Raw genomic sequence first — 26,599 nt, 5'->3', positions numbered from 1 at the left:
AAATAAAGACGTTGAAGTGTTTTCGGGAATTATTGGATACTATACAATTTATATTCTGAGATTTTTTTGCTAAGGAAAATACTGTTTCAACATTACAATTTTTATTAAAGCTATTACTTTGTGGAGAAATTTGCTAATGTCATTGAGAGTTTATGTAATATTCCATCATGACTATAGAGTAGTAGGTTTGCCCTGTGAAGGGACCCACTATGTTATTACAGACACTCAGTAATTACAATGAACAGATGCTACATTGTAGTTTTATGAAAGAGATTTCCCTGAATGATTTGCTGCATAGCATGGATCACATGCTTGTTTCTTAAACTGTAGATCAGTGGGTTCAACATTGGGCTCAAGAAAGTATAAAAGACTGCAATTATTTTGGACTCCTCCACAGACTTCTCAGATGGGGTCCTTAAGTACATGCAGAAGAGGGTTCCATAAAATAGGGTGACTGTTGTCAAGTGGGAACCACAAGTAGAAAAGGCCTTGTGCCTGCCTTCAGCAGAACGGATCCTCAAGATGGCTGCAATAATGAGAAGGTAGGAAAGGACAATGATGAAGAGAGAGCTTGACAGAGTCAAGCCAGCGACTACCAACATCGCCATCTTTTTGACATAAGTGTCAGAGCAGGCCAACATTAACAGAGGAGGATCTGCACAGTAGAAATGATTGATTTCAAGGGAGCCACAGAAGGACAAGTGAAAAGTCAGCAGTGTCTGGGAGAGTCCATTAAGGAAGCCATAAATATAGGGGACCATGACTAGAGAGATACAAACGTTCTTAGACATTCTGGTATTGTAACGTAAAGGGCTACAAATGGCTACATAGCGATCCAATGCCATTGAGGCCAGCATGTAAAGCTCAGTGATCACCAGGGCAATGAAGAGAAGACACTGTGTGAAGCATCCAGCATAGGAGATGGTCTTCTGGTCGGAGACGAAGTTGTGCAGCATATTTGGAGTGATATTGGAGGAATAGCAAATGTCCACGAAGGAGAGGTGGCTAAGGAAGAAGTACATGGGTGTTTGGAGGTGAGAATTGGTCCTGATCAGCATAATCATGCAGAGATTGCCTGCCAGCGTGATCAGGTAGATCACCAGAAACACCCCAAACAGGATCTTCTCCAGGACAGGGTCGTCTGTGAGTCCCAAGAGAATGAATTCTGTCACTGTAGTGTGGTTTGGGGAAGACATTCTCTTATCCCTTTTAAACTGAGAGTGACAGAGAAAGTGAGAAATTCCATCTGATCCAGAGTCTCCATTTATTCCATCCATTTCATCATTTATTCATTGATATATTCATCTACCAGAAAATTTCTCTTCTAACAATATATCATAACTTCTACAAAAATATTTAGTACATGTCACCGTACTGTCTTTTTCTCCTATATCTCAAATACCAAACATACACCCACTTTCTCTGTCTCCTGTGTATATATATTCATATATGCACATTTCATATTAATTAGTATCTACTAATGTATAATATTACGTATTTTATGTATATACATGTTCATACATTTATGCCTTTCTTCCCAGGGAACTCCTGGGAAGTTTGAAATATTTGAATTTGGTCACACTTTGAGAAAAAGAAAACCCGTGGGATGAAATTCAGCAATGAAAAGGTGCAAGAAAGGTTGCCTGGGTAGCTCAATCAGTTAAGCTTCCAACTTCGGCTCAGGTCATGATCTCACAGTTCACAGGTTCAAGCCCACATCGGGCTCTGTGCTGACAGTTTGGAGCCTGCTTTGAATTCTGTGTCTCCCTCTCTGTCTGCCCTTCCCCCACTTGTGCTCTGTCTCTCTCTCAAAAAATAAATAAATAAACTTTAAAAAATTAAAAAGAAAAAAAAAAGATTAACTCAATTTGGGGGACTTAGCTGGCTCAGTCTGTTAAGCGTCTGACTTCGTTTCAGGTCATGATCTCACAGTTCGTGGGTTCAAATCCTGTGTCAGGCTCTGTACTTACAGCCCAGAGCCTGGAGCCTACTTTGGATTCTATTTCCCCGCCTGTCTCTGCCCCTCCTGTGCTTGTGCTCTGTCTCTCATCTCTAAAATAAATAAATAAATAAATAAATAAATAAATAAATAAATAAATAAAATAGATTTTTTTTTAAATAAGAAAAGGTGCAGGTAATTAGTTAGCATCATTCAAATGGACAAAAATGAGCTTGCATTTCTAATGTCCCACGAACAATGATAGGTTATTGTTTCAGATATAACATGGGAGATAAATCTTTAGTACCATATTTTCTCCTTAAATCTACAGCCGTCTGGCTTGATTTCATTCAGAAACATTTATTTATGAGATTCCTCTCTTGATACTTGGCTAACAGTTTACAGAATAAAGAATTATTTCTGCTCTGTAAATTGACACATTCATTTATTCATTTACACTGTAAAGGCTGATTTGTTTTTTCCGTCCTAGGATCTGCGGTTACCACAGTGAACAAACACCCCAACCTCATGCTGCATATATTGTAGGAAAATGAACAGATATTAGACACATAGACAAAGAGATATATCATTATGTTAGTTAAAAGCAAGTGCTGTGAAGAAAAATAAAGACGGAATGCATTTAGATGCATTTTTTCCTCTTTATTGGGATACAAATCTCCACACAAAGAACATAACATATTTTTAGTAAACAATGTAGAAAGTGACCTACCTGGAAAAAGCTGATTTACCATGTTTTGTAAAATCAAGGTGGGAAGATTTATAATGTATTTCTTAAGTATATTCCGTAGAGTATTAAAAAATAATTCTAAAAAAGTAATTAAAAGAGTCTTTGTTCCTCACAGGTATAACCTTAAATTGATGCTCTGAGAACTGAATTCTCCTTTGAGGCCAATATCCCTATCTAACATATATATACACTGCTTAGTTCTGTGCATGAGATCTTTAGCACAATTAGCAAAATTAGCCCTCCGTTTTAATACTATTGGAAGAAGGAAGACAAGGATAGATAGGTTTTGCATTTTTTTAATATGGTAAAGTGGGAATTCCAATTAGAAAGTCTGTTTTTCCCTGTAAACACTAAGGTGACTTCAGCTAGTGAGACTGCAGACTAAGAAGGTACTATAGGTGAGTGATTTGAGGAGCACAAAGACCAGGAAAACTGCAGACTAGAAAAAATACTCACCTCAAGTAATTCTGACAAAGGATCTATGTCCAGAATAAGTGCATAGCCTCCATAACTAAGGGATGAAAATATAACCAGCCCAGTAAAAAAGAATCTGAAGTGAGCAGGCTCTTCATAAAAGATATCTGAACAGCCAATAACAGCAGGGAAAAAAAATGTCGACCACTATAATTGTCAAGAAAAGCAAATTATAACTACATCCGGATGCTTCTTCACACCCATCTCAAGAGCAAGAATTAAAACAGATTGAGAATAAACAGACAAAAATGACAATGCGAAATAACGTAACTCTCCTAATACATCCCTTGAGGGAATATAAAGTCATTCAGCGGCTTTGGAAAATGGGTCTACCTCCTAAAATTTCTCATAGACTTACAGTTTCTTACTAATCTGTGACGAAACAAGTATTAAGTATTTATTCAAGAAAATAGATGGCACTTATCCACAAAGAAACTCAAACATATATTAGCAGACGCATAGACGAACAATTTGTGGTATGTCCAGATGTGGACACAAAATGAACAAAACTTTTTAAAAATTTGGAAGAGAAAGGAGACGAGTTTTATTTGAGCCCAAGGTGGGACAGATGCCCAAGATACACAGTCTTCAGAAAGAAGAGAGTGCTCAGGGGGGGAACACTATATACATATATATATATATATATATATATATATATATATATATATATAAAACATAAGGAGTTGCAAATTACCATGATGAAGAACATTCCAGAAAGTTACACCCTAATCTTATGTTTTTAGTATGTGCATTGCTGCATGACTTTAATCTTAGGGGAATCAGGAAGGTTTTGCTTTTTGTTTTGTTTTGTTTCTTTATGTTTGGGATGCTTCTTCTTGGTGATTTCTTTATTTTTATTTTTTTAATGAAGCAGATAGATGTGTGCTCGGGGGAGAAACAACCCATGCTTTGAGCCTTTGCAGACTCACTTGGACCTTGGTAAATTTTAATTTTTTTTTTGGTGTTTATTTATTTTTGAGACAGAGAGAGACAAGTGTGAGTGGGGGAGGAGCAGAGAGAGAGGGAGCCACAAAATCTGAAAAAGGCTCCAGGCTCTGAGCTGTCAGCACAGAGCCCAATGCGGGGCTCGATCTCACTAACCATGAGATCATGACCTGAGCTGAAGTAGGATGCTTACCAACTGAGCCACCCAGGCACCCCTGGACCTTGGTAAATTTTAAATAATAACTTTCCTGGTAGTCCAGGAGCAGGGCCCCCAATGTTATTGAAAATTTCCTTTGTTACATATAATGGAAATAAAAACAAAACCTGACTAACGCAACTTAAATAAATCCCGAAAACACACTACAGAGAACAACGAACTTCCTAAAAGCAGGGGAATGGCCTCTCCCAAACCTGTTCCTCCGTAAAATCAATGAGAACACTGGCAGAGTGGTCAAATCAACTTCTTCGGACTTTTGGAAAGTAACCAAAGACTTGCAATAAACCTAGGATTGCTTATTCAAGTAAAAATGGCAGGATCTGGTAAGAAGGTTGACTTCTGTGGTGATTTTATGTGCCCCGTTCCCATTCGCCATCCTCAGGGCTCAGCAGCTTTGAAAAAGTGCAATTGTGATTGCATGGCTGCATGCACTGCCAAGATACAATCAAAATCTCTGTCTTTCATTGTGAGTATATGTACCTCCATAAATTTGATTTAAAGGTCACTTTTATTTCCACAGGGTCAAGCAGATCAAGTTATTCACTAGATGCTTAATACTGACAAAATATTTGTTACTAATAAAGTGTAACTGCAAAGGTATGATGTGATCAGGGCTCTTTCCAGCCTTACACTAATGCAGTTCAAGAGCAAACGTTTCCTTCCCCTCAAAAAATTTTTAAGAAACACTTCAAGGATGGAATCCAGAAAGCTATGTAGATAATCTTTCTTCCCTTCTCTTTTCTTGGTTCCCAGTTTCAGAGACCTCGGTTTTAAAAACATGAGAGGATGAAAGACAAGCAGCTAAGGAGGAGTAGTTAGATGAAGAATTTTAAGTAGTAAATGGGAGTGGTCAAAGGAAATATACGAGAATTCTCTCCACCAATCTTCATCAGCCTTATGCAGCATTACGTGCTGGGCACCATGGCCTCTGAGAGGTATGTGGGCCTCTGCCATCCCCTACACTACAGCAGCAGAATGTCCAGGCCCCTTTGCATCTGCCTTGTCACTGCTCCCTACCTCTGGGTACTATGGTGGGCACAATGCAGATACTATTGACATCCCGCTTATCCTTTTATGGACACAACTTCATCAACCATTTCTATGTGCTGCCCCACCCCTCCTGATGCTGACAGGATCAGACACTTACAGAAAGCAGACGGCTCTGTTTGTGTGTGGAGATTAACCTCACCGTTCCATCCTTATATCCTACTCATCATCCTTATCTCCTACATTTTCATTTTCACCACCATCATGAGGATCCCTTCAGCAAAGGCCAGTGCAAAGCCTTCTCCACCCGTGGCTCCCACCTGATCGCTGCCGCCATGTTTTTTGGGTCCCTATTCTGCATGTATCTGAGACCAGTCCCTGAGCAGTCTGTTGAACAAGGGAAAATTGTGGCAGCAGTTTGTATCTTTGTGAGTCTCACGCTGAATCTATTTATCTACAGCCTGAGGAACAAAGATGTGAAGCAGGCTTTGAGAACAGGGTTTCGGAGGAACTTTGGCACAATGGAGAAACGGTCTATTTTGACAGTCTCCCAATGAAAAAAACAAAAACGTGCCAAAAACAATGAAAAAGCAACCCCTGTTGGTTGTACCTGAGTGCAATTCTCTGGAGTAACACTAACATTGATTATATATGCACAGCTTCTGACCAGGTGAGAATCCTAATGGCAGCCGTGAAAAGGACAGTTGTTTGGAGATGATGACAGGTGGGAATCACAACAGCGGAAGTCAGCTGCTTATAATTAAGCAGGGTCCCCTGTTTAGTCTCACTCAAGAACTCCCTTCCCCTTGATCAGTCTGCAGAGAAGTCCTTCCTTTCAGCTCATAGGTCCACAATATTGACCATCACTGAGCTATTCTTATTAGCAAAGTGCAGGGCTTTGCAGTATGTTTCCTGAATATGCAAATAATTTACATTCACTTGATATACTACATAATTTCCTTTAATGAAAGCTGATTATCTTCTCTAAAAAGGCTGAAAACTCTAATTCTGCATATTTGTTTCAATACGTTCCTTTTTGGTACATTCTTATGTCTACTTATCCAGAGTAGAAAACCATCTGTGCTTTATTATTTTCACAAAGAATCTGATAGTTGACGTCTTAATTAACCAACACATTTGTTTCAATAGTTTTCCTTAATCAAAGCAGATATCTATAGGAATGGGCGAAACCCATTCTGGATATAGAAATTTCATGGCCTCCATTAAAGGCTTTTATGATTCTGTTCCTACCTTATTGACAATTACTTGCTCTGTGATTCTGCATATTACCTTTCTTCCGTTCTTGTCTACCCATAAACTATTTTTAAAATAGCAGCTCTTCTAAGCTTGGAAATTCGGGTTTAGTATTTTGCAACTAACTCGTAGCACAGCCATATTCCTGATTGCTTGATACTTTTTGAACTTGGGCTTTACTTAAGTGAATTAATATAGCTTACCATTGATATGACACATTTAGTACATCTTTTCCTTTTAATATTTCAGCAGTTTTTATTTTTCTCTCTTTAGGAAAATCTTTCTCCACGTAAGTTTCAGCTTCTGATCGGTTATTACATGAAGATAAGTTTCTACAGTTTTTTTTTTTTTAACGTTTATTTATTTTTCAAACAGAGGGAGACACAGCATGAACGGGGGAGGGGCAGAGAGAGAGGGAAACACAGAATCAGAAGCAGGCTCCAGGCTCTGAGCCATCAGCCCAGAGCCCGACATGGGGCTTGAACTCGCGGACCGCGAGATCGTGACCTGAGCTGAAGTCAGACACTTAACCGACTGAGCCACCCAGGCGCCCCAAGTTTCTACAGTTTTAATCTTACTTCTTTCTTTCTTTCCTTTTGGACGTAGCGACGTGTATCGTCGCCACCACCAAGTGGGTGCTCAAGTTTTCCTTTCTCCTCAAAAGCATTGTGAGTGCCATTTCATTGTGTGTATGTGTGAATACAGTAGATATAAAATCATCACAGAGAACATTGGTGCATCAGTTTATTGGAACCGAAATTTGTTTTACTTCATCTCCATGACACGGTACTTCTCACTGTTGTGATGATGATGTTACAGCACAAGAAGAATTCTTCATTTGGTGGAACTTTCTTTGGGTTGATAGACTTTTGAGCGTCAAAGAAAAAATTGTTTTCCTGATTAAAACTACGCAGATAAAGATACTGATACTTACTTTCCCCAAACCTCACCCCTACAATATACATAAGCATAGTCTGTTTCCTCAAATTAATTGGAAGCACAGTGTATTTTTTTATTTAGGTACAGTGGGCATTCAATGTTACATTCGTGTCAGGTGTACAACATAGTGATTCGCCATCTGTATATGTCATGTTGTGCTGACCATCGAGGTAGCTACCACCTGTCACCATGCTATGCTAGTACAATATCACTGATGATACTCCCTGTGTTGTGCCTTTTATTCCAAAGACTTATTCATTCCATAACTAAAAGCCTGTATATCCCAGTCCCCTTCATCCATTTTTCCATCTCCCCACCAACATCTCCTCAGACAACCATGACTTTGTTCTTTCTGTCTACAGGTCTTTTGTTCATTTGTTTATTCCTTTGTTTTATTTTTGAGATGCCACATAAATCTTTCTCAGTCTAAATGACTTCACTTAGCATAATGCCTTCTACCTCATTGAGGTTGTCACTAAAAACATGAGCTTTTCCCACTTTATGGCTGCATAGCATTCCATTATATGTGTGTGTGTGTGTGTGTGTGTGTGTGTGTACAATATCTTGCTTATCTGTTCGTCTATTGGTGGACACTTAGATTTCTGAAACACAGTATGTTTAAGGGGAAAAATAAGAGGAACTTGGATTGAAAGGAATCTGCATTACCATCAAGTTCCATTGCTATTAGGGAACTGTTTGGAGCCCTTGTTTTTCCCACTTTCCTATTTGAAATCTAACAGTAATAAAGATCTTTCAGTTTATATCTTAAGATCAGGACTGTACTGGTAACATACCTTTTTTTTTGCCTTTTTTTTGTACATATACAAGAAATTGTTGTTTCTTTTCCAAAATTAGTATATGCATATAAACAACAAATTTTACTTTTCCTTAATCTTAGCGCTTAACAAAGTTATATTGTAAACATCATTGTACCCTATTTCCTTCTAAAATTCTCTGTAAAATCTTTTGGCCTTTCTTTAATTGGGTCCTTTGGTCATTTTAACGTCTAGAATCTGCCCATGCCTAAGGGTTACAAAACGCAGGCAATCCTCACCTGGCACAGTGCTGAGGTGACTGTGACTGTTAGGAAGTAGGACACATTTGCATTCTGCATAAGTTTCAGTGAACAGGGTAACCTGCAATGTGAGGGTGGCCTGTATTTCATAAGCCTTTGTTGCCTTTTTCTCAATTTCAAAGCAAACATTCTTATGAAAACACTCCCCTATGTCTTATTATGCCTTCAGCATATTCTTAAATTGGAAGAGTTGAATAACAGTGGACATTTTTCTAAGTTCACTTATTTATTTTGAAAGAGAGAGAAAGACGGAGACAGAGAGCATCAGTGGGGGAGGGCTAGCGAGAGGGGGAGAAAGAGAATCCCAAGCATTCTCTGCACCTTCAGAGCAGAGCCCAACGTAGAGCTGGATCTCGTGAAGCATGAGATCATGACTGGAGCCAAAATCAAATGTCGGATGTTTAACCAACAGGGGCACCCGGGTGCCCCCAAAGTGGACCAACATTTTTTAAGACTCTTAAAAACTTAATGGTAAATTGATTTACAGAAAAAGTGTATATTATTATTTTCCTTGACTCAACAATATGTGAACGTACCAGTCCTTTCGAACTCTTTTCTATATACATACAGAAAAGGGTGTCTTATTTCATGGTTTTATTACCAAGCTTGTCACTCATCCATTTTTAGCATTTTAAATTTTTAACAAATTTACATTCACAACTTGCAACATTTCTTTACATGTTGGGGATCAGTGCTCCAACTGATTTCTAGGAACTTATCAGACCTTAATGCTTTTACCACTTTATCGTGTTTGTGGCAAAATCGTTGCTCAAGTGTTGAGTGCTGCTTATTTTAAATATTTTATCATCAAAATAGAGTAACTTTTTATCTTGAATTTCTTACACTGCCTCTAATCTCAGAGATATTGGCTTCTGCTTGTTGAATTGTCAATATTTATTAGAATTGTAATCAACAAGAATTTTTTTCGGTGATTGAATGGCTCACCGTTGAGGAGTAGGTGTGGACATGTCAGTTGTTGGGGGAACAGTTGTTGGCAAAAGGAAAATTCATCTAAGGGTACGGTTCTGTGTTTATGGATCTGTTGAAAAATATGCAGCATTTTGGACACTGGTACAGTAAAAAAATTAAGGTTCATGTAAAAGTGTTAGTTAATGGGGATACCTGGGTAGCTCAGTTGGTTAAATATCTGACTTCAGCTCAGGTCACAATTTCGTGGTTGTGGATTCTCGCGCCTCATGGGGCTCTGTGCTAACAGCTGGGAGCCTAGAGCCTGCTTCAGATTCTGAGTCATTCTCTCTCTCTGCCCCCCACCCCTCGTGCTCTCTCTCTTTCTCTCTGTCTCTCTCTCTCTGTCTTTCAAAAATAAATAAACATTTAAAAGTCATATTAATTAACGCACAGTGTTTATATATAAAACCACATTCTCGCTCCTCATTTATAGGCCACCAGCACCTCTCTGCCTTTCTGGCAAAAAAACTTAACTCACCTTTTTACACCTCAGCAGACCTCTCTATGCTATAATTCCCTACATCTTCCGATCAGACACGGGGATCAAACTTTAACAAGGCTACTCACACCAACGTGTTTCCACATTATTCAAACAATTTAAAAGGGATATGTATTATATGTATAGCCACATTTGATTTTTATTTATATGTTCTCATATATTTCATAAATTAAACCAGCATATGCGTAAATGCTAGGTTAAAAATATTGGCTATCTAGGGGCGCCTGGGTGGCTCAGTCGGTTAAGCACCTAACTCTTGATTTTGGCTCATGTCATGGTCTCAGAGTTCATGGGATCCAGCACCACATCAGCTCTGCACTGACAACACTGAGCCTGCTTAGGATGCTCTCTCTCTCTCTCTCTCTCTCTCTTTGCCCTTCCCTTGCTCACAGACATGCTCGCACTCTATATCTCAAATAAATAAATTATCTTTTAAAATATATATATTGGATAGCTAGAAGCATCTGATTTTCATTTCCTGTAATAATTTTTGAAGGGAAAAATAATGAAGATGGAATTTTATTTTCTCAGGAATTAAAACATTTTAAACCTACATTAATTGTAAGAATTTAAAATACATATACAGGTATGTCAAAGAAGAAATAGAAACAGATGCATCTAATTAGATAAGGAAGATAAAATCACAAATTTCCTGGAAAATGAACGGTTTCTTAAAAGTATTTAGAGGAAATGGGTTAAAATATGAAGGAAAAGGTTATACAATAGTATAGCACGCAACAAAATTGTATTTAGAATAATTTAAGATATTCCTATAATATATGGCCATGAAATACTATTAATAACACACAAGAGATGCTAACTTATTTAATATTAGGATGCAAAAAGCCACAAAGCAAAATAAAATTCAAAACTTTTTCTAAATAAAAAGGTAAATAATCTTCATTTAAGGAATCATCAGAAATAACACCAACAGCAATCATGTCCTTTATTATTAGTTAAATGTGTATTTCAATTCTTCTTCTGTTCCAATTAAAACAGATCCTTTCCTAAGAGTTTCAGTTGCAACAATGAAGGAGTAAAGAATTTGAAATGATATACTCTACTTTAAGATTGTTTGGTGCATTTCATGCAGCAATTCTCCATTCTAAGAAAAAATCAAGTATGTTCATAGAGATACGAGTCAGTCTTAACAATAATAGGATACAACAATATGATGGAATAATGGCTTGCAAAACAAACTATATACAGATAAAGTGCACCAAATACATTTTTAGTAAGAGTTTATAAGTAAATTTTGCTTTTATTTCAGAATTGAAATTGAATTTTATTCCAAAATGGAAAAATCCTTTCGTATTTGTCAACTTTCTTTTCTACAATTGGTATGTAATATTTTTGTAACGAAGTTCAAGTATGATAGAATTTCGTGATTTATACTACTTTAAAAGTGATGTTCATTGAGAATCTTCAGTGTATACGAAAATACAAACGTTATACTATCAAGTGAAAATCAGTGTTCAAACTTGTATGTGGAATTATAAGAACATGTATGAATATGAATTCATTGAGAAAAATATAACAAAATACAAACAGATGTTATCCCTTGGCTTAGGACACCTCACCAATAAACGTTGCTCCCTAATATCTGTCTATATTTTTATTTATGTACAGCAACCATGTTTGATAATACCAGCCTTATTCACTCCAATGAGATGGAAGAAATGGAGTCTAACTTACTAAAACTGCAGGTCATTTAAATATGGTTCTGGAAAACCATTTGAGTACATTACCGTAAATACAGAAGTTGTTTTATATAAACGTTTAGTGCGGTGGTCTTAGTTAAAACGAGAGTGCACAATATTAGAATACCAAACATTTAAGACAATTAATAATGCATAGGTTCATGTGTTAATCTGGATGAATTAGGTACCTCTTCGTATAATCTCCTTTACTATTAATTTTCACAAGAGAAATTTTGAGAACCAGTGTAAAGAGCCTTCTCTACCAAATAATCCGTCACAGACACTTTTATGAAGCAAAGTAAACATCAGGTGTTTTCCTCCAGAAATATATAGACATGCCACTCATCTTTAGACTGTTCCAAGGCATTCTCAGGTCTATAAAAGCCAATTGATAGATTCTATTAGCTCTGAATAAATTGTACCTAAGTCAGAATTACTACATGAAAAAATATACCTACATTGCTATTATACTATGATAGATTTGGATCCATAATTATGGAAACTTACAAGCAAGTATTCACAGTTTATTTTCAAGATTAAGGAGCATAAACAGTATTTACAATAAGACAAAAAGTTTCTCAGGATGTCTAAAAATTGGTTAGGAAAAATACATAGAAAGCATAATACAATGAAGGATCCATATATTTAAAATTTCCCCAAGGTCATTCCAGTGATTCCTCAGGCCTCAGAACCATTGCTCTATATCACTCATTGAAGAATAGATTATTTCACATTTTTTATTCTATTTTTATTTATTTATTTATTTATTTATTTATTTATTTAAGAGAGAGCTAGAACAAGAGTAGTGGAGGGACAGGGGAGAGAGGGAGAGAGAGAATCTTAAGCAGGTTCCACACCCAGCACAGAGCCAGATGCAGGTCTCAGCCTCACAACCATGAGATCATGACCTGGCCCAAATTCAAGAGTCAGACATTTAACGGACTGAGCCACCCAGACACCTCTCATATTCTTTTTAAGTATAAACCTAAACACTCCAGTTTGAAACTTACTATGCCTCTGTAGACCATATGATCAAAGAAGATGGATTTCCAGTGTTCTTATCAGACTGAATTAATCCTAATACTTACCCTCAAGTAAGTAAAGATGTTGAAATATTTTATGTAATTATTGGAATAACTCCAAATTATATTCTGATATTTTTTGCTAAGGAAAATGGTGTTTAATTTCAACATTACAGTTTCTATGGAAACAATTTGTCCTGAAGCTATTAATTTTGAGGAGAAATTTGCTAATGCCATTGAGAGTTTATGAAACTACATTATGACTGTAGAGTAGTAGGTTTGTCCTGTGAAGGGACCACTATGTTATTACAGACACTCAGTAATTACAATGAACAGATGCTACATTGTAGTTTTATGAAAGAGATTTCCCTGAATGATTTGCTGCATAGCATGAACCACATCCTTGTTCCGTAGACTATAAATCAATGGGTTCAACATTGGGCTCAAGAAAGTATAAAAGACTGCAATTATTTTGGACTCCTCCACAGACTTCTCAGATGGGGTCCTTAAGTACATGCAGAAGAGGGTTCCATAAAATAGGGTGACTGTTGTCAAGTGGGAACCACAAGTAGAAAAGGCCTTGTGCCTGCCTTCAGCAGAACGGATCCTCAAGATGGCTGCAATAATGAGAAGGTAGGAAAGGACAATGATGAAGAGAGAGCTTGACAGAGTCAAGCCAGCGACTACCAACATCGCCATCTTTTTGACATAAGTGTCAGAGCAGGCCAACATTAACAGAGGAGGATCTGCACAGTAGAAATGATTGATTTCAAGGGAGCCACAGAAGGACAAGTGAAAAGTCAGCAGTGTCTGGGAGAGTCCATTAAGGAAACCACATGTATAAGACACCATGACTAGAGAGATACAAACGTTCTTAGACATTCTGGTACTGTAATGTAGAGGGCTACAAATGGCTACATAGCGATCCAATGCCATCGAAGCAAGGATATAAAACTCAGTGATCACCAGGGCAATGAAGAGAAGACACTGTGTGAAGCATCCAGCATAGGAGATGGTCTTCTGGTCGGAGACGAAGTTGTGCAGCATATTTGGAGTGATATTGGAGGAATAGCAAATGTCCACGAAGGAGAGGTGGCTAAGGAAGAAGTACATGGGTGTTTGGAGGTGAGAATTGGTCCTGATCAGCATAATCATGCAGAGATTGCCTGCCAGCGTGATCAGATAGATCACCAGAAACACCCCAAACAGGATCTTCTCCAGGACAGGGTCGTCTGTGAGTCCCAAGAGAATGAATTCTGTCACTGTAGTGTGGTTTGGGGGAGACATTTTCTTTTCCCTTGAAAACTGATAGTCTTAGAGAAAGTGAGGAGTTCCATCTGATCCAGATTCTGCATTTATTCTACCCATTTTATCATTTAGGCATTGGTATATTCATCTACTTGGAATTTTCCCTATTTAAAAAATACATTACATTATCTACATAAATATTTTTATTCTGTGTCTCTTGTTATCTCTTTGTTTTTGTAACTCAAACACACATATACACACACACTGTCACCTTTGTTTGTGTGTGTGTGTATATATATATATATTCATATTTTATACTAATTAATACATAATAATGTAATAATATTACATATTTTATTTATATACATATTCATAAATTTATACCCGTTTTCTTGAGGAACTGCATATTTGATTTTTACACACTAAGAAAAAAACCCAAAGGAATGAAATTCAGGTATGAAAAGCCACAGGCAATTGACATCATTCAAATGGACAAAAAGGGAATTTGGATATGTAGAGTCCCACCAACTCTCATATACTATTGTTTCAGATATATTCTAGAAGATAAATCTTCAGTACAGCACTTTACTTGAAAGTCGTTGCTATCTAGCTTAATTCCATTCACAAAACTTACTGAGTGAAATAAATATTGTGTATGGATATTTAGCTAAGAGTTGGCAGAATAAAGAATGCGTCTTGCTGCTTTGAAAATTCACACATTCATTTATTCATTTACACTGTAAAGACTGTTTTTTTTTTCTTTCTGTTCTAGGTTCTGGGATTATAGCAGTGACCAAACATCCCAACCTCATGGAGCATATATAGTAAGAGAATGGACAGATTTAAGTACATAGACAAAGATATCTATCATTATGTTAGTTACAACCAAATGCTATGAAGAAAAATGAATATGGAATGCGTGTAGATGCAATTTTTTCCATATCGTTGGGATACTAATATCCATACAAAAGGACATAACATATTTTTAGTAAACAATGTATAAAACGATTTACCTGTAACAAGCTGATTTGCCACGTTTTGTAAAACAAGGTGGGAAGATTTATAATATATTTCTTAAGTATATTCTGTAAAGTAAAAAATAATTCCAAAAAGCCAATTAAAAGAGTCTTTGTTCCTCATGGGCATAACCTTAATTTAATGCTCTGGGAACTGAATTCTCCTTTGGGGTTAATATCCCTACATAACATATACATACACTGCTTAGTTCTGTCATGAGATCTTTAGCACAATTAGAAAAATTAGCTATCTGTTTTAATACTATGGAAGGTATAAAATAAGGGTAGGTTAGTTTTGCTTTTTTAATATAGTAAAGTGAGAATTCCTATTAGAAAGCCTGTTTTCCCCTGTAAACACTGAGGTGTTACACATGAGGCATCATCTAGCGAGAGTGAGGAAGAGGACGTTAAGATATATGAGAGATTTGAGGAGCACAAAGACCAGGGAAACCACAGACTAGGAAAAATGTTCATATCGAGTAATCCTGACAAATGACCTACATTCAGAATACATACACATCCTCTACAACTCAGGGAGAAAATATAACCGGCCCCATTTTCAAAAAAATTCTGAAGTGAATAGGCACGTCATGGAAGATACATGAATGGCCAATAATGACAGAAAAAGAATGTCAACATCTATAAGTGTCAAGACAATGCAAGTTAATACTATAGCTGGATACCACTTCCCAGCCACCTCAATGGCAGGAATTAAAAAGATGACAGTGACTCTCTGGGAAGACAGTGCATAGTAGGGTCCTAGGCTCTCCTCAACCCATGATACACCTAGATTATAGCCTCATCAGTGAAATAACCCAGAAAATGACCCAAAGCCTGGCAGAATAAACTCTCCACAGCCAAATGTAGAGAAGAAGCCACATCAGAGAGGATAGGAAGGGTGGAAAATACAGTCCAGAGTCAAATGGACCGGTGGGACTGTCCACAGGATGGAGGGACGTGCCAGAAAGGGAGAGGCGAGAGGAACAGACCCCCCACACCAGACCCCTCAGACATGGGAAATCCACATGAGGAAGATGAATCCCCATAATATTTGGCTTTGAAAATCTAAAGGGCCTCACTTAGTGAGTTCTTATAATCAGGGGTGCTTAACATCTACAACTTTAAAAATCAGGGGACTCAGCTCGGGGGGGTGGGGGTTGGAGGGAAGGTAAAAACTGAGTTTCTGCCTTTAAAAAGATATCATAACAAACATCCCTACTGAGAGACAGCATAGAAGCCGCAATCTGAAAAATGCATGGGGTATAAGGGAAGATTTATTTACTGATCTCAGAGCATGTGTTGGAGGAACAGCGATATTTGGGAGACTGCTCCAAAAACATAAGAGCTGGTGGAGATCACTGCCCTCCCCCCTCCCCAACCCGAGTCTAGATGCATGGGCACCTGTGGGAACCAGTACAGCAGGAACACTCGACACCCAGCTTGCTAACAGTGTTCCACCCCCATGCTCTGCCACAGATGAGCACCTCCATTCTGGCCTGGGAAGAAGTTTTTCCAGGTGGCTTCAGGTCCCCTCCTGCAGTGGACTGGCTCAGATGTTGCTGGCACCGGGCACCCTGCTCCCATGAACCTGCCCACTTCCAAAAAAATTTTTGTAATGCTTTATTTCTGAGATAGAGACAGAGCGTGAGCTGGGGAGAGGCAGAGAGAGAGCGAGACACAGAATCCAAAGCAGGCTCCAGGCTCTGAGCTGTCAGCACAGAGCCCGACGCAGGGCTCCAACTCACAAACAGTGAGATCATGACCTGAGCCGAAGAAGGGGGCTTAACCGACTGAGCCACCCAGGAGTCCCTGAACCTGCCCACTTCAGTATGCTCTTGGCCACGGTCCATCCAAAGTGGTGCCACAAGTCTAATAGTGTGCACGAAGCCTGATGGGAACCAGCCCCACACCAAAGTGACTCCTCCCCTGGGGAGAGGTCAAGATAAGCACACACACCAGTCTTACTGCGGCCCCAGCAGTGAGCTGGGGGCAGATACTGGGTCTAACCATAGGCCCTGCCTACCACCCAAAGCTTTTCAGGGAACAACACAGAGAAAGTGCTGAGCAATTCAGTGCTACCCAAATACATAAAGCAGCTAATAACAAACATAAAGAAAGTATCAATAGTAACACAATAATAGAAGAGAACCTTAACACCCCACTTACATCAATGGATAGATCACCCAAAGAGAAAATCAGCAGGGAAATGGCTTTGAATGACAGATGGATTTAACAGATACATTCAGAACATTCCACCCCAGAACTGCAGAATACACATTCTTTCCAAGCGCACATGGAAAATTCTCCAGAATAGATCACATGTTAGGCCACAAAAGAAGCTTCAATTCAAAATTCAAAAATATTGAAGTTATAGCACGCATATTTTCTGGTCACAACTCTATGAAGCTAGACATCAATCACAAGAAAAAATCTAGAGAAAACACAAACACGTGAAGATTAAATAACATGCTACTAAACAGTGAACGGACCAACCAAGAAATAGGAGAGGAAATAAAAATGACAATAAATAAATAAATAAATAAATAAATCACAGTGAGAACACGACAGTCCAGGGGTGCCTGAGTAGCTCAGTCAGTTGGACATCCAACTCTTGGTTTTGGCTCAGGTCATGATCTCACAGTCCGTGAGTTGGAGCCCTGCGTTGGCCTCTGTGCTGACAGTGTGGAGTCTGCTTAGAATTCTTTCTCTCCCTCTCTCTCTCTCTGCCCCTCCTGCATTCACTCTCTCTTTCAAAATAAGTAAATAAACTTAAAAAAAAAAAACCCACAACAGTCCAAAATCTCTGAGATGCGACAAATGTTGTTCTAAGGGAATTTTATAGTGATACAGGCCTATTGCAAGAAGCAAGAAAAATCTCAAATAAACAACCTAACCTTACACTTAAAGAAGCTAGAAAAAGAAGAACAAACAAAACCCAAAAACAGAGTTAGGAAGGAAATAATAAGGATTAAAGCAAAAATAAATGAAATAGAACCTAAAACAACAACAACAAAACAATAGAACAGGTCACAATGAAACCAGGAGCTGATTCTTTGAAAAGATCAACAAAATTGAAAAACCTTTATTCAAACTCATCAAAAAAAAAAAAAAAAAAAAAAAAAAAAAAAAAAAAAAGCAGGAGGGGATTCAAATAAAAAAAAAAAAAAGCAGGAGGGGATTCAAATAAACAAAATCATAAATGAAAGAGGAAAATAACAACTAATACTACAGAAATACAAAGGATTTTTAGAGAATATTATGAAAAACTATATGCCAGTAAATTGGACATCTAGAAGAAATGGATAAATTCCTAGAAATATGTAATCTCCCAAAATTGAATCAGGAGGAGATAGAAAATTTGAAAAGATCAATTACTAGCAATGATTTTGAGTTGATAATCAAAAACTCCCAACAAACAAAAGTCCAGGACAAGATGGTTTCACAGATGAGTTCTACTAAACAATTAAAGAGTTTATACCTATTCTTTACAAACTATACCAAAAAATAGAAGAGGAAGGAAAGCTTCCAAATTCATTCTATGAAGTTAGCATTACTTTGATACCAAAACCTGATAAAGACACTGCAAAAAAAGACAGAACTACAGAATATCTCTGATAAACATAGATGCAAAAATACAACAATACATTAAAAAATTATTCACAGTGGTCATGTGGGATTTATTTCTGGATGCAAAGATTGTTCAATATTTGCAAATCAATCAATGTAATATATCACATCAGCAAGAGAAAGGATAAAAACCATATAATCATGTCAATATATGCAGAAAAAGCATTTAACAAAGTACAACATCCATTCATAATAAAAATCCTGAACAAAAAGGTTTAGAGGGAATACACATCAACATAATAAAGGCCATATATGAAAAACGCATAGCTCATATCATATTTAATGCTGAAAAATTGAGAGCTTTTCCCCTGAGATCAGGAACAAGACAAGGATGTCCACTCTCAGCACTGTTATTCAACATAATATTGGAAGTCTTAACCACAGCAATCAGACATGCAAAAGAAATAAAAGACATCCAAGTTGGTAAGGAAGAACTGTCACCATTTGACAATGACATGATAGTGTAGGTAGAAAACCCTAAAGACTCCCCCTAAAACTATTGGAACTGACAAATGAATTCAGTAAGGTCACAGGATACAAAATCAATATGCAGAAATCCATTGCGTTTCTATGTACTAAGAATAAAGTAGCAGAAAGGGACTAAGTGAGTTCTAATGAAACAACACCCATTTCCTGATTTAGAATTTTTATTGCTTACATAAGACACTTTTATCATTTTGTCCCTTCATTATTGACAGCAATTTGTTCTATAATTCTACATATTACCTTTCGGCTCTTGTCTACCCACAAACTACTGTAAAATAACAGCTACCCTAATAAGCATGGTTTTAGTATTTTACAACTAAATTGTAGCATAGGATTATTCCAGATTATTTGATACTCTTTGAAATTGGTCTTTACTGAAGTGCATAATGTAGCTTGATATTAGTGTGACACATTTAATATCTCTTCCTTTTAATATTTTGGCAATCCGTATTCTTCCTCTTACAGAAAGTTATTAGGGTAGAGTTTCAGTTTTATTCCGACTTTTTTTTTCTTTTCTTTTAGATGTCCTGATGTATACAGTAACTCTCAGCGAATGGGTACCCAAGTTTTCCTTCATCCCCAACAGCATTGGGAGTGTTCATTTCATTGTCTGTGTGTATAAATATAGTAAGTATAAAAACATCAGAAAACACTGATTCATCAGTTACAATTTATTGGAAGAGAAATGTGTTTCACTTAATCTCAATGTCACAGTATGTTATGATGATAACGTTACAGCTCAAGAAGAAAAAAAAATCCTTTATTTCAAGAAATTGTCTTTTAAGAAGTAAACTTCAGAATTAAATACAAATTTTGTTTTGTTTCCACATTAAAACTCTGTAGACAGAGATTGATATTGACTTGCTTGCACCCCACTCCTAACAAATCAGCCTGGTTCTATTTACCCCTGAAGAATCTCAATATATTCAAGAGCACAATATTTTTAAGGAGAAAAATAATAAAATTTGAATTAAAAAGAACCTAGATGAACTTCCAATTCAATAAGTGATAGAACAGTCCGACTCGTACTTTTCCTACTTTTATTTCTAAATTCTGACATTAATAAATACAGGTCTTTTAATTTTATAAACTGAGATCTGAATCTTACTGGAAATACGTAGTTTTTTTTGTTTGCTTGTTTTCTTATAAAAAAGATAGTTGTTTATCAAGGAAAACTGGTACATAGATACAAGGAACAAGATTTACTTTTCCTTAATTCTATGATAACAAAGTCATCATAATGTATATATTAATGCACCCTTCTTTTCTCATAAAAAGCTATAAAAAATCATTTTCCCCATCCTTAACTGGTAATTTCTTTATTTTAATGTCTGTAGAACATTATAATTTAAAAATCAGTCACATGATATTCAAATTCTCCTTTATGATATAGCCAACACTCACTTATGGAGGCCCTGGTTACTTACCGCTAGTTTTCTCTCTGGCAACTGCTTATGCCTAACTGTTACAAAATGCAGGGCAGCTGTGATAACTGAGATTTTTTGACAACTGTGCAAAGCAGGTGGCATTTGAATTCAGCACAAGTTTTAGTTAACACGGTGCCACACAAAGTGAGGGCTGCCTGTATTTAATAGGCCATTCATTTCTTTTTCCTCAATTATAAAACAAACATTACAATCAAATTCTCCACCCAAGTGTTTTAGTTTGCTTTTTGCACATTCCTAAAATTGGAATAGCTGAGTAAATTTATACATTTTTAAGACTCCTGAAAACATAATGTTAAATTGATTTTCAGAAAAACTGTATTATCGTTTTCTTGACACCCATAATGTAGAACGTGCCAGTCTTTTTTGAAATCAAATATAAATCCACAAAAGTATATTATTTCAATTATTTTGTTTGAAATTATCATCATTTCTTTATTGATGATTGATTAGTGCCTTAGGTTTATCTATAGACACAGTTAGGACCATGATCCCTTAAACTACAAACTACATAAGATTAATCTGATAAATGCTGAAAGCATAACCATTGGTATAATGATAAGGTGGGGAGTGGGGAGTCCTGATCGGTAGCATTAGCCAATTTTTTCATTGTTGTAAATACTCCCACTCCCCTGCCAATTTCAAGAGGATCCATTTAACAACTGGCTTTCAAATCTGAATATTTAAGAATTGGCTCTCTGGGGTCAGCTCCAACTCATCTGTAAAGAAAACCCCATCTAAACTAAACTGATAAGTTCTCCAGTTCTGACATGTGATTTGAATGGGGGTGTGGGAGTTCCCACCAACGAAGGTGAACCCCGGTTCCAATATCTTAACATATTATTGTATTTTGGGTTTGAAGTTGGCAAATTGGCACTGGAGCATTTGTTTCATATTTTTAGTTACTAGTATTTTTACTCATTAATTTTTTAGCACTTTTGTATTTTTATCTATTTTCTGCATATAGCCTTCAACATTTATTTATATGATGGTGTTTTAGTACTTTGAATCGTGTGTTAATACCTTCACCACTTTATCTTATTTGGGGCAAATACTTCCCAAAATATAATATGCCTCTTGATTTTAGATAGTTCTACGGTCTTCCATTGTGAATTTCTCCACTGCAATTTACCTCAGAAATGTTTTCTTCTGATTATTTAAAAGCTTAATGTTTATTTTTTTAAGGTTATTTATTTTAAGAGAGAGAGCAGGCGGGGGAGGGGCAGAGAGAAAGGGAGAGAGGATTCTAAGCAGGCTCCATGCTGTCAGCACAGAGCTCAAGGCAGAGCTTGAACTCACAAACTGTGAGATCATGACCTGACCTGAAGCCTGATGCTTCACTGAGTGAGCCACCCAGGCTTCCCTAATACTTTAATTAAAATCAACGTAGGCTTTTTTTTTCCGCCGTGTTTGAAATGATGCACTGTTGAGAAGTATGTGTGGGCACATCAGTCTTTCAGGGGACAGTTACTGACAAAGGACAACCTAATTGTGAATAAGATTCTGTGTTTAGATATCTTTAGTGAAAAATAATGTTGTATTATGAACACTGGTATGGTACAAAAATAAACGTTTGTGTAAAAATGTTAACAAATACACAATATTAATATGCCAAAGTTAAATGTTTTGCTTTTCATTTATAATCTCTTTGCTTTTCTGGCAAAAACAAAACAAAACAAAATGAAACGAAACAACAATCTTAACCCACCAGTAACCTTTCATCCCAAAGTAGACCTCTCTACTGCTGAAATTCCATACATTTCCCCATCAGATGTGGGGACCAAACTATAACAATACTATGAAGACTAAAATATTTTTCCATGGTTTCCAATAATTTACAAGGAATATGTGTTGCATATATCACAATATTTGAAATCATGTGTATGGGTGCACCTGCTATCCAGATTGAGCCATCATATGCATAATTTCTTGGTTACAAAATGTTAGATAGGTAGAAGCATTTGATTTGCACTATCCTACCATGAATTTGAAAGACATGCATATAATGAAGATGAAATTTGTCTACCAGAAATTAACACTTACTTAAATCTACATTAATTATATGAATTTAGTTCAAAATGTATGTACAAATTGATCAAAGGAATAGAATAGGCCAGAAATAGATTCACTTAGTGTGCAATAAAAGTGATGTCACAAATCAGTGGAAAAACAAAGGCTGCTTAATAGCTAGTAGGAGGAAATGGTTTTAAAATGTGATGAAAAGAGGTACATATGATATTACAACATACAACAGAATTGTATCAAGAATAATTCAATATAGTCCTATAAAATATGGCAACAAAAAATATAATAGAGATATAACCTTATTTAAATTTAGGGTGGAGAACAGTACAAAGCAAATATATATATATATTTTTCCAAATAATAATGTAAATATTCTTCACATGAGGAATCATCAGAAGTAAAAGGGGATCATCAAACTGATGTAGTCTCTTTATTCGTTAAATATATACTTTACATTGAAGAGGGTACTTGCTGGACTGAGCACTGGGTGTTATAGATAAGTGATGAATCACTGAATTCTACTCCTGAAACGAACACTGCACTATATATTAACTAACATGAATTTAAATTTAAAAAAAAAAGAAAGGGAAAGAAAAAATAATAATAATAAATGCATGCATTTATGTACTAAATTTATACTTATAGGACATAATTTGATAAAATTTTAATCATTTGGATTTTTTTCCAAAGTCCTAAAATGACATTATAGCAAGTTATAAGATTACCTGCCTATAAACATGCTGTGTGTAGATAACAACTCCAGAACTCAACCAATGCTATCATTTTGATGTATTTCTATATGGAGCTAGATTTTATAGACTTAGCCCATCTCGGAAATCTGCATTTATTCCATCACTCAGAAAGATTATTCATGGATGTAATAATAGTTGTGTCTATAGTATTTATGTTTTAGAGAAATGAAGGTAAAAGTAAAGTAGTCAGAATGTTTGGAAATATATATATATATATATATATATATATATATATATATAATATTCTGTTAAAATAAAACAGACTTCCTTCCCAAGAATTGCTATGGAGACAACAAAGAAGTAAATACCCTCAGAGGATATTCCCTAATATTAATAACAACATAGTGAAATATTTACTCTCAAACATGACTACTCATAAGTATAAATGGTTGATGCTTTCTGGAGGGAAATCTACACATCAAAAAATTTAGCAAGAGCTTGAAAACTGTTCAAAACATGTAATTCAACAATCATACATCTAAGACCGATCCTAAAGAAACAATCAGAGACATATGTACATAGAGATATGAGTCAGTCTTAAAAACAATAGGATGCATAGATATGAAATAATGGTTTGGAAGATAATCCAAATGGAAGAAAACACACCAGAATGTTGAAAGCAGCTGTCTTAGGTAAGAGATCATAGGTAAATTTTGCTTTTATTCCTTAGATATTTCCATATTTTTCAATTTGCTTTTCTAGAATCAATGTGTTGTTTGTAATTAAGTTCAGGTATAATTTAATTATGGAGTATTAAGCTACATTAGAAACTGTATTTACTTGGGGTGCTTGTGGGGCTCCTTCAGTTAAGTGCCTGACTTGATTTCAGCCCATGTCATAATCTCATGGTTTGCAAGTTAAGCCCCACATTGTTGGGCTCAGCACCGACAGCAAGGACCCTGCTCCAGAGTCTCTCTCCATTTCTCTCTGCCCCTCCCCCACTCATCTCTTTCTCTCTCTCTCTCTCTCTTTCTCTCTCTTTCTCTCTCAAAATAAATAAATAAACTTAAAAAGAATTGGGGGGTGGGGGCACCTGGGTGGCTCAAAGCCTTTGACTTCAGCTCAGGTCATGACGTCACAGTTTATGAATTTGAGCCCAGTGTCAAGGCTCTGTGCTGACAGCTACAAGCCGGGAGCCTGCTTCAGTTTCTGTGTCTCCCTCTCTCTGCCCCTCCACTGCTTATGCTCTGTGTCTCTCTCCCTCCCACCAAAATAAATAAACATTTAAAAAATGCTTTTTAAATGGTATTCATCAAAAATATTTAGTCTGCAGGAAATGCAAACTTTACATTATCAAGTGAAAGTCAACATTCAAATTTGTATTTGGAATAGGATTCCAATTTTGTCTTATAAATTATCACAATATATATGCATCTAAAATTGCTGAGAAGAAACATGGAAAAACAGAAACCAGAAACAGAAATTATCCCTTGGTTTAGACATATCACTGATAAAAGTTATTTATTCACATCTGTCTTTATTTTATAGTTATTTATAATGAACATGTGTGCTTTTATAATCTGGAAAACATATTCATAAAATATAGTCTAAATAGATCTACCATATATCAAAACTGCCTGATTTCCATGAAACACTAAGACAATTCTATTTTGATTGCACACAAATTATCATGTTTACCTGAATGTGAGAGGAATTGCATGTTAGCTATTATTAGCTATTACACCCTCATGATAATAACCATGACTTCATGTAGTGCAGTAACCTCATCCCTTTATTATCCCCAACATTCCCCCCAGCACTACAGCTTGCTGAATGTAACCACAATGAGAATAGGAAAGAGAGAATATTTGGAATCAAGGGGTTTGCCTTTCTGCTATTTAGTGGCTGAATGACTGTAGAAAGCCATTTAATCTCTCTGTGCCTAAGACTCCAAATGGTATAAATGGAGAGCATAATTTTCTCACAGATTTGTTATCTGAAGATTAAAATAAATAGTGATATATAAATGCACAGTAAAGTACAGCTGTATGACACATATGATTATTTTTGTGCATGTTGATTTTGTTGTATCCTATTTCTTTTTTTTTTTAATTTTTTTTAATGTTTATTTATTTTTGAGACAGAGAGAGACAGAGCATGAACGGGGGAGGGGTAGAGAGAAAGGGAGACACAGAATCAGAAGCAGGCTCCAGGCTCTGAGCCATCAGCCCAGAGCCTGACGCGGGGCTCGAACTCACGAACCGTGAGATCGTGACCTGAGCTGAAGTCGGACACTCAACCGACTGAGCCACCCAGGCGCCCCTGTTGTATCCTATTGCTAAAGAACTTCTGAAGAGGCCTTCACCCAAGGAGTTAAACAACGAAAAAAATAAATCACAAATAGAAGTAAATAAATAGCATATAAAGAAAGACTAGAGAGGTCAACCATTTGGTTTAAGAGATTTGCCAAGACTGAGTTTACAGATTGGTTCCTGAAATTTACACATTGGGTCCTGGAAGCCATAGTGGTTCTCAGAACTAAAAAATAAAAGGAGGGGTGCCTGGGTGGCTCAATAGGTTGAGCGTCTAACTTTGGCTCAGGTCATGATCTCCAGGTTCTTGAGTTCACGCCCCATGTCGGGCTCTGTGCTGACAGCTGAGAGCCTGGAGCCTGCGTTGGATTCTTTGTCTCCCTTTCTCTCTGTCCCTCCCCCACTCATGCTTCTTTCTCTCTCTTAAAAATAAATAAACATTAAAAAAATTAGAAACAAAAAAAAGACTAGCTCAATTTGGGGGTACTTGGGTGGCTCAGTCAGTTAAGCATCTGACTTCGGCTCAGGTCATGATCTCATGGTTCGTGGGTTTGAGACCCACATCAGACTCCCTGCTGACAGCTCAGAGCCTGAAACCTGCTTTGGATTCTCTCTCTCCCTCTCTCTCTGCCCTTCCCCAATCTAGTTCTGTCCCTCTCTCTCTCTTTCTCTCTCTCAAAATAATAAATAAACATTAAAAAATATTTAAAAGGAAGCATACAATTATTCAGACAAAATAGAGAGTACTTTTGCAGTGATTCTCAAATATACTTTTTCAATTAGGATTCTAAATCTGGATATCAGCAACATTCTGATTCCTAGGAATTTCTTGCTTAAGAAAAAAGAGAGTTTGTTTTAAGTTAACCAAGTGTTCCACAGACTAAATGATGTTGGTCCTCAAAAAGAAATTGCATTGGGGACTCTATCACAGGAAGAACCCCTCTGTTACTCATTTCTAACCCCCATATTATCACAGACAC

At 36.7% G+C, this 26,599-nt stretch overlaps 2 protein-coding genes and 1 pseudogene across 2 annotated transcripts; 1 reads left to right on the top strand and 2 right to left on the bottom strand.

Annotated features, from left to right (window-relative positions):
* Nucleotides 1–248: 248 nt before the first annotated feature.
* LOC144613119 (olfactory receptor 5M10) lies at nt 249–1,196 on the bottom strand. The gene has a single exon (XM_078434063.2). It carries the CDS (start codon nt 1,194–1,196, stop codon nt 249–251), a length of 948 nt encoding a protein of 315 aa, XP_078290189.2.
* A 3,967-nt stretch (nt 1,197–5,163) lies between these two features.
* Nucleotides 5,164–5,867, top strand: LOC132677532 (olfactory receptor 5M5-like; annotated as a pseudogene).
* Nucleotides 5,868–13,107: 7,240 nt separating this feature from the next.
* LOC144613120 (olfactory receptor 5M10) lies at nt 13,108–14,055 on the bottom strand. Its single transcript, XM_078434064.2, has one exon. The coding sequence runs from the start codon at nt 14,053–14,055 to the stop codon at nt 13,108–13,110; it is 948 nt and encodes a 315-aa protein (XP_078290190.1).
* Nucleotides 14,056–26,599: the final 12,544 nt, after the last annotated feature.

This window comes from Panthera onca, chromosome D1, assembly GCF_046562875.1.
Source record: "Panthera onca isolate mPanOnc1 chromosome D1, mPanOnc1 haplotype 2, whole genome shotgun sequence".
NCBI lineage: Eukaryota > Metazoa > Chordata > Mammalia > Carnivora > Felidae > Panthera > Panthera onca.
This window is presented reverse-complemented; position numbering and strand designations above follow the sequence as displayed.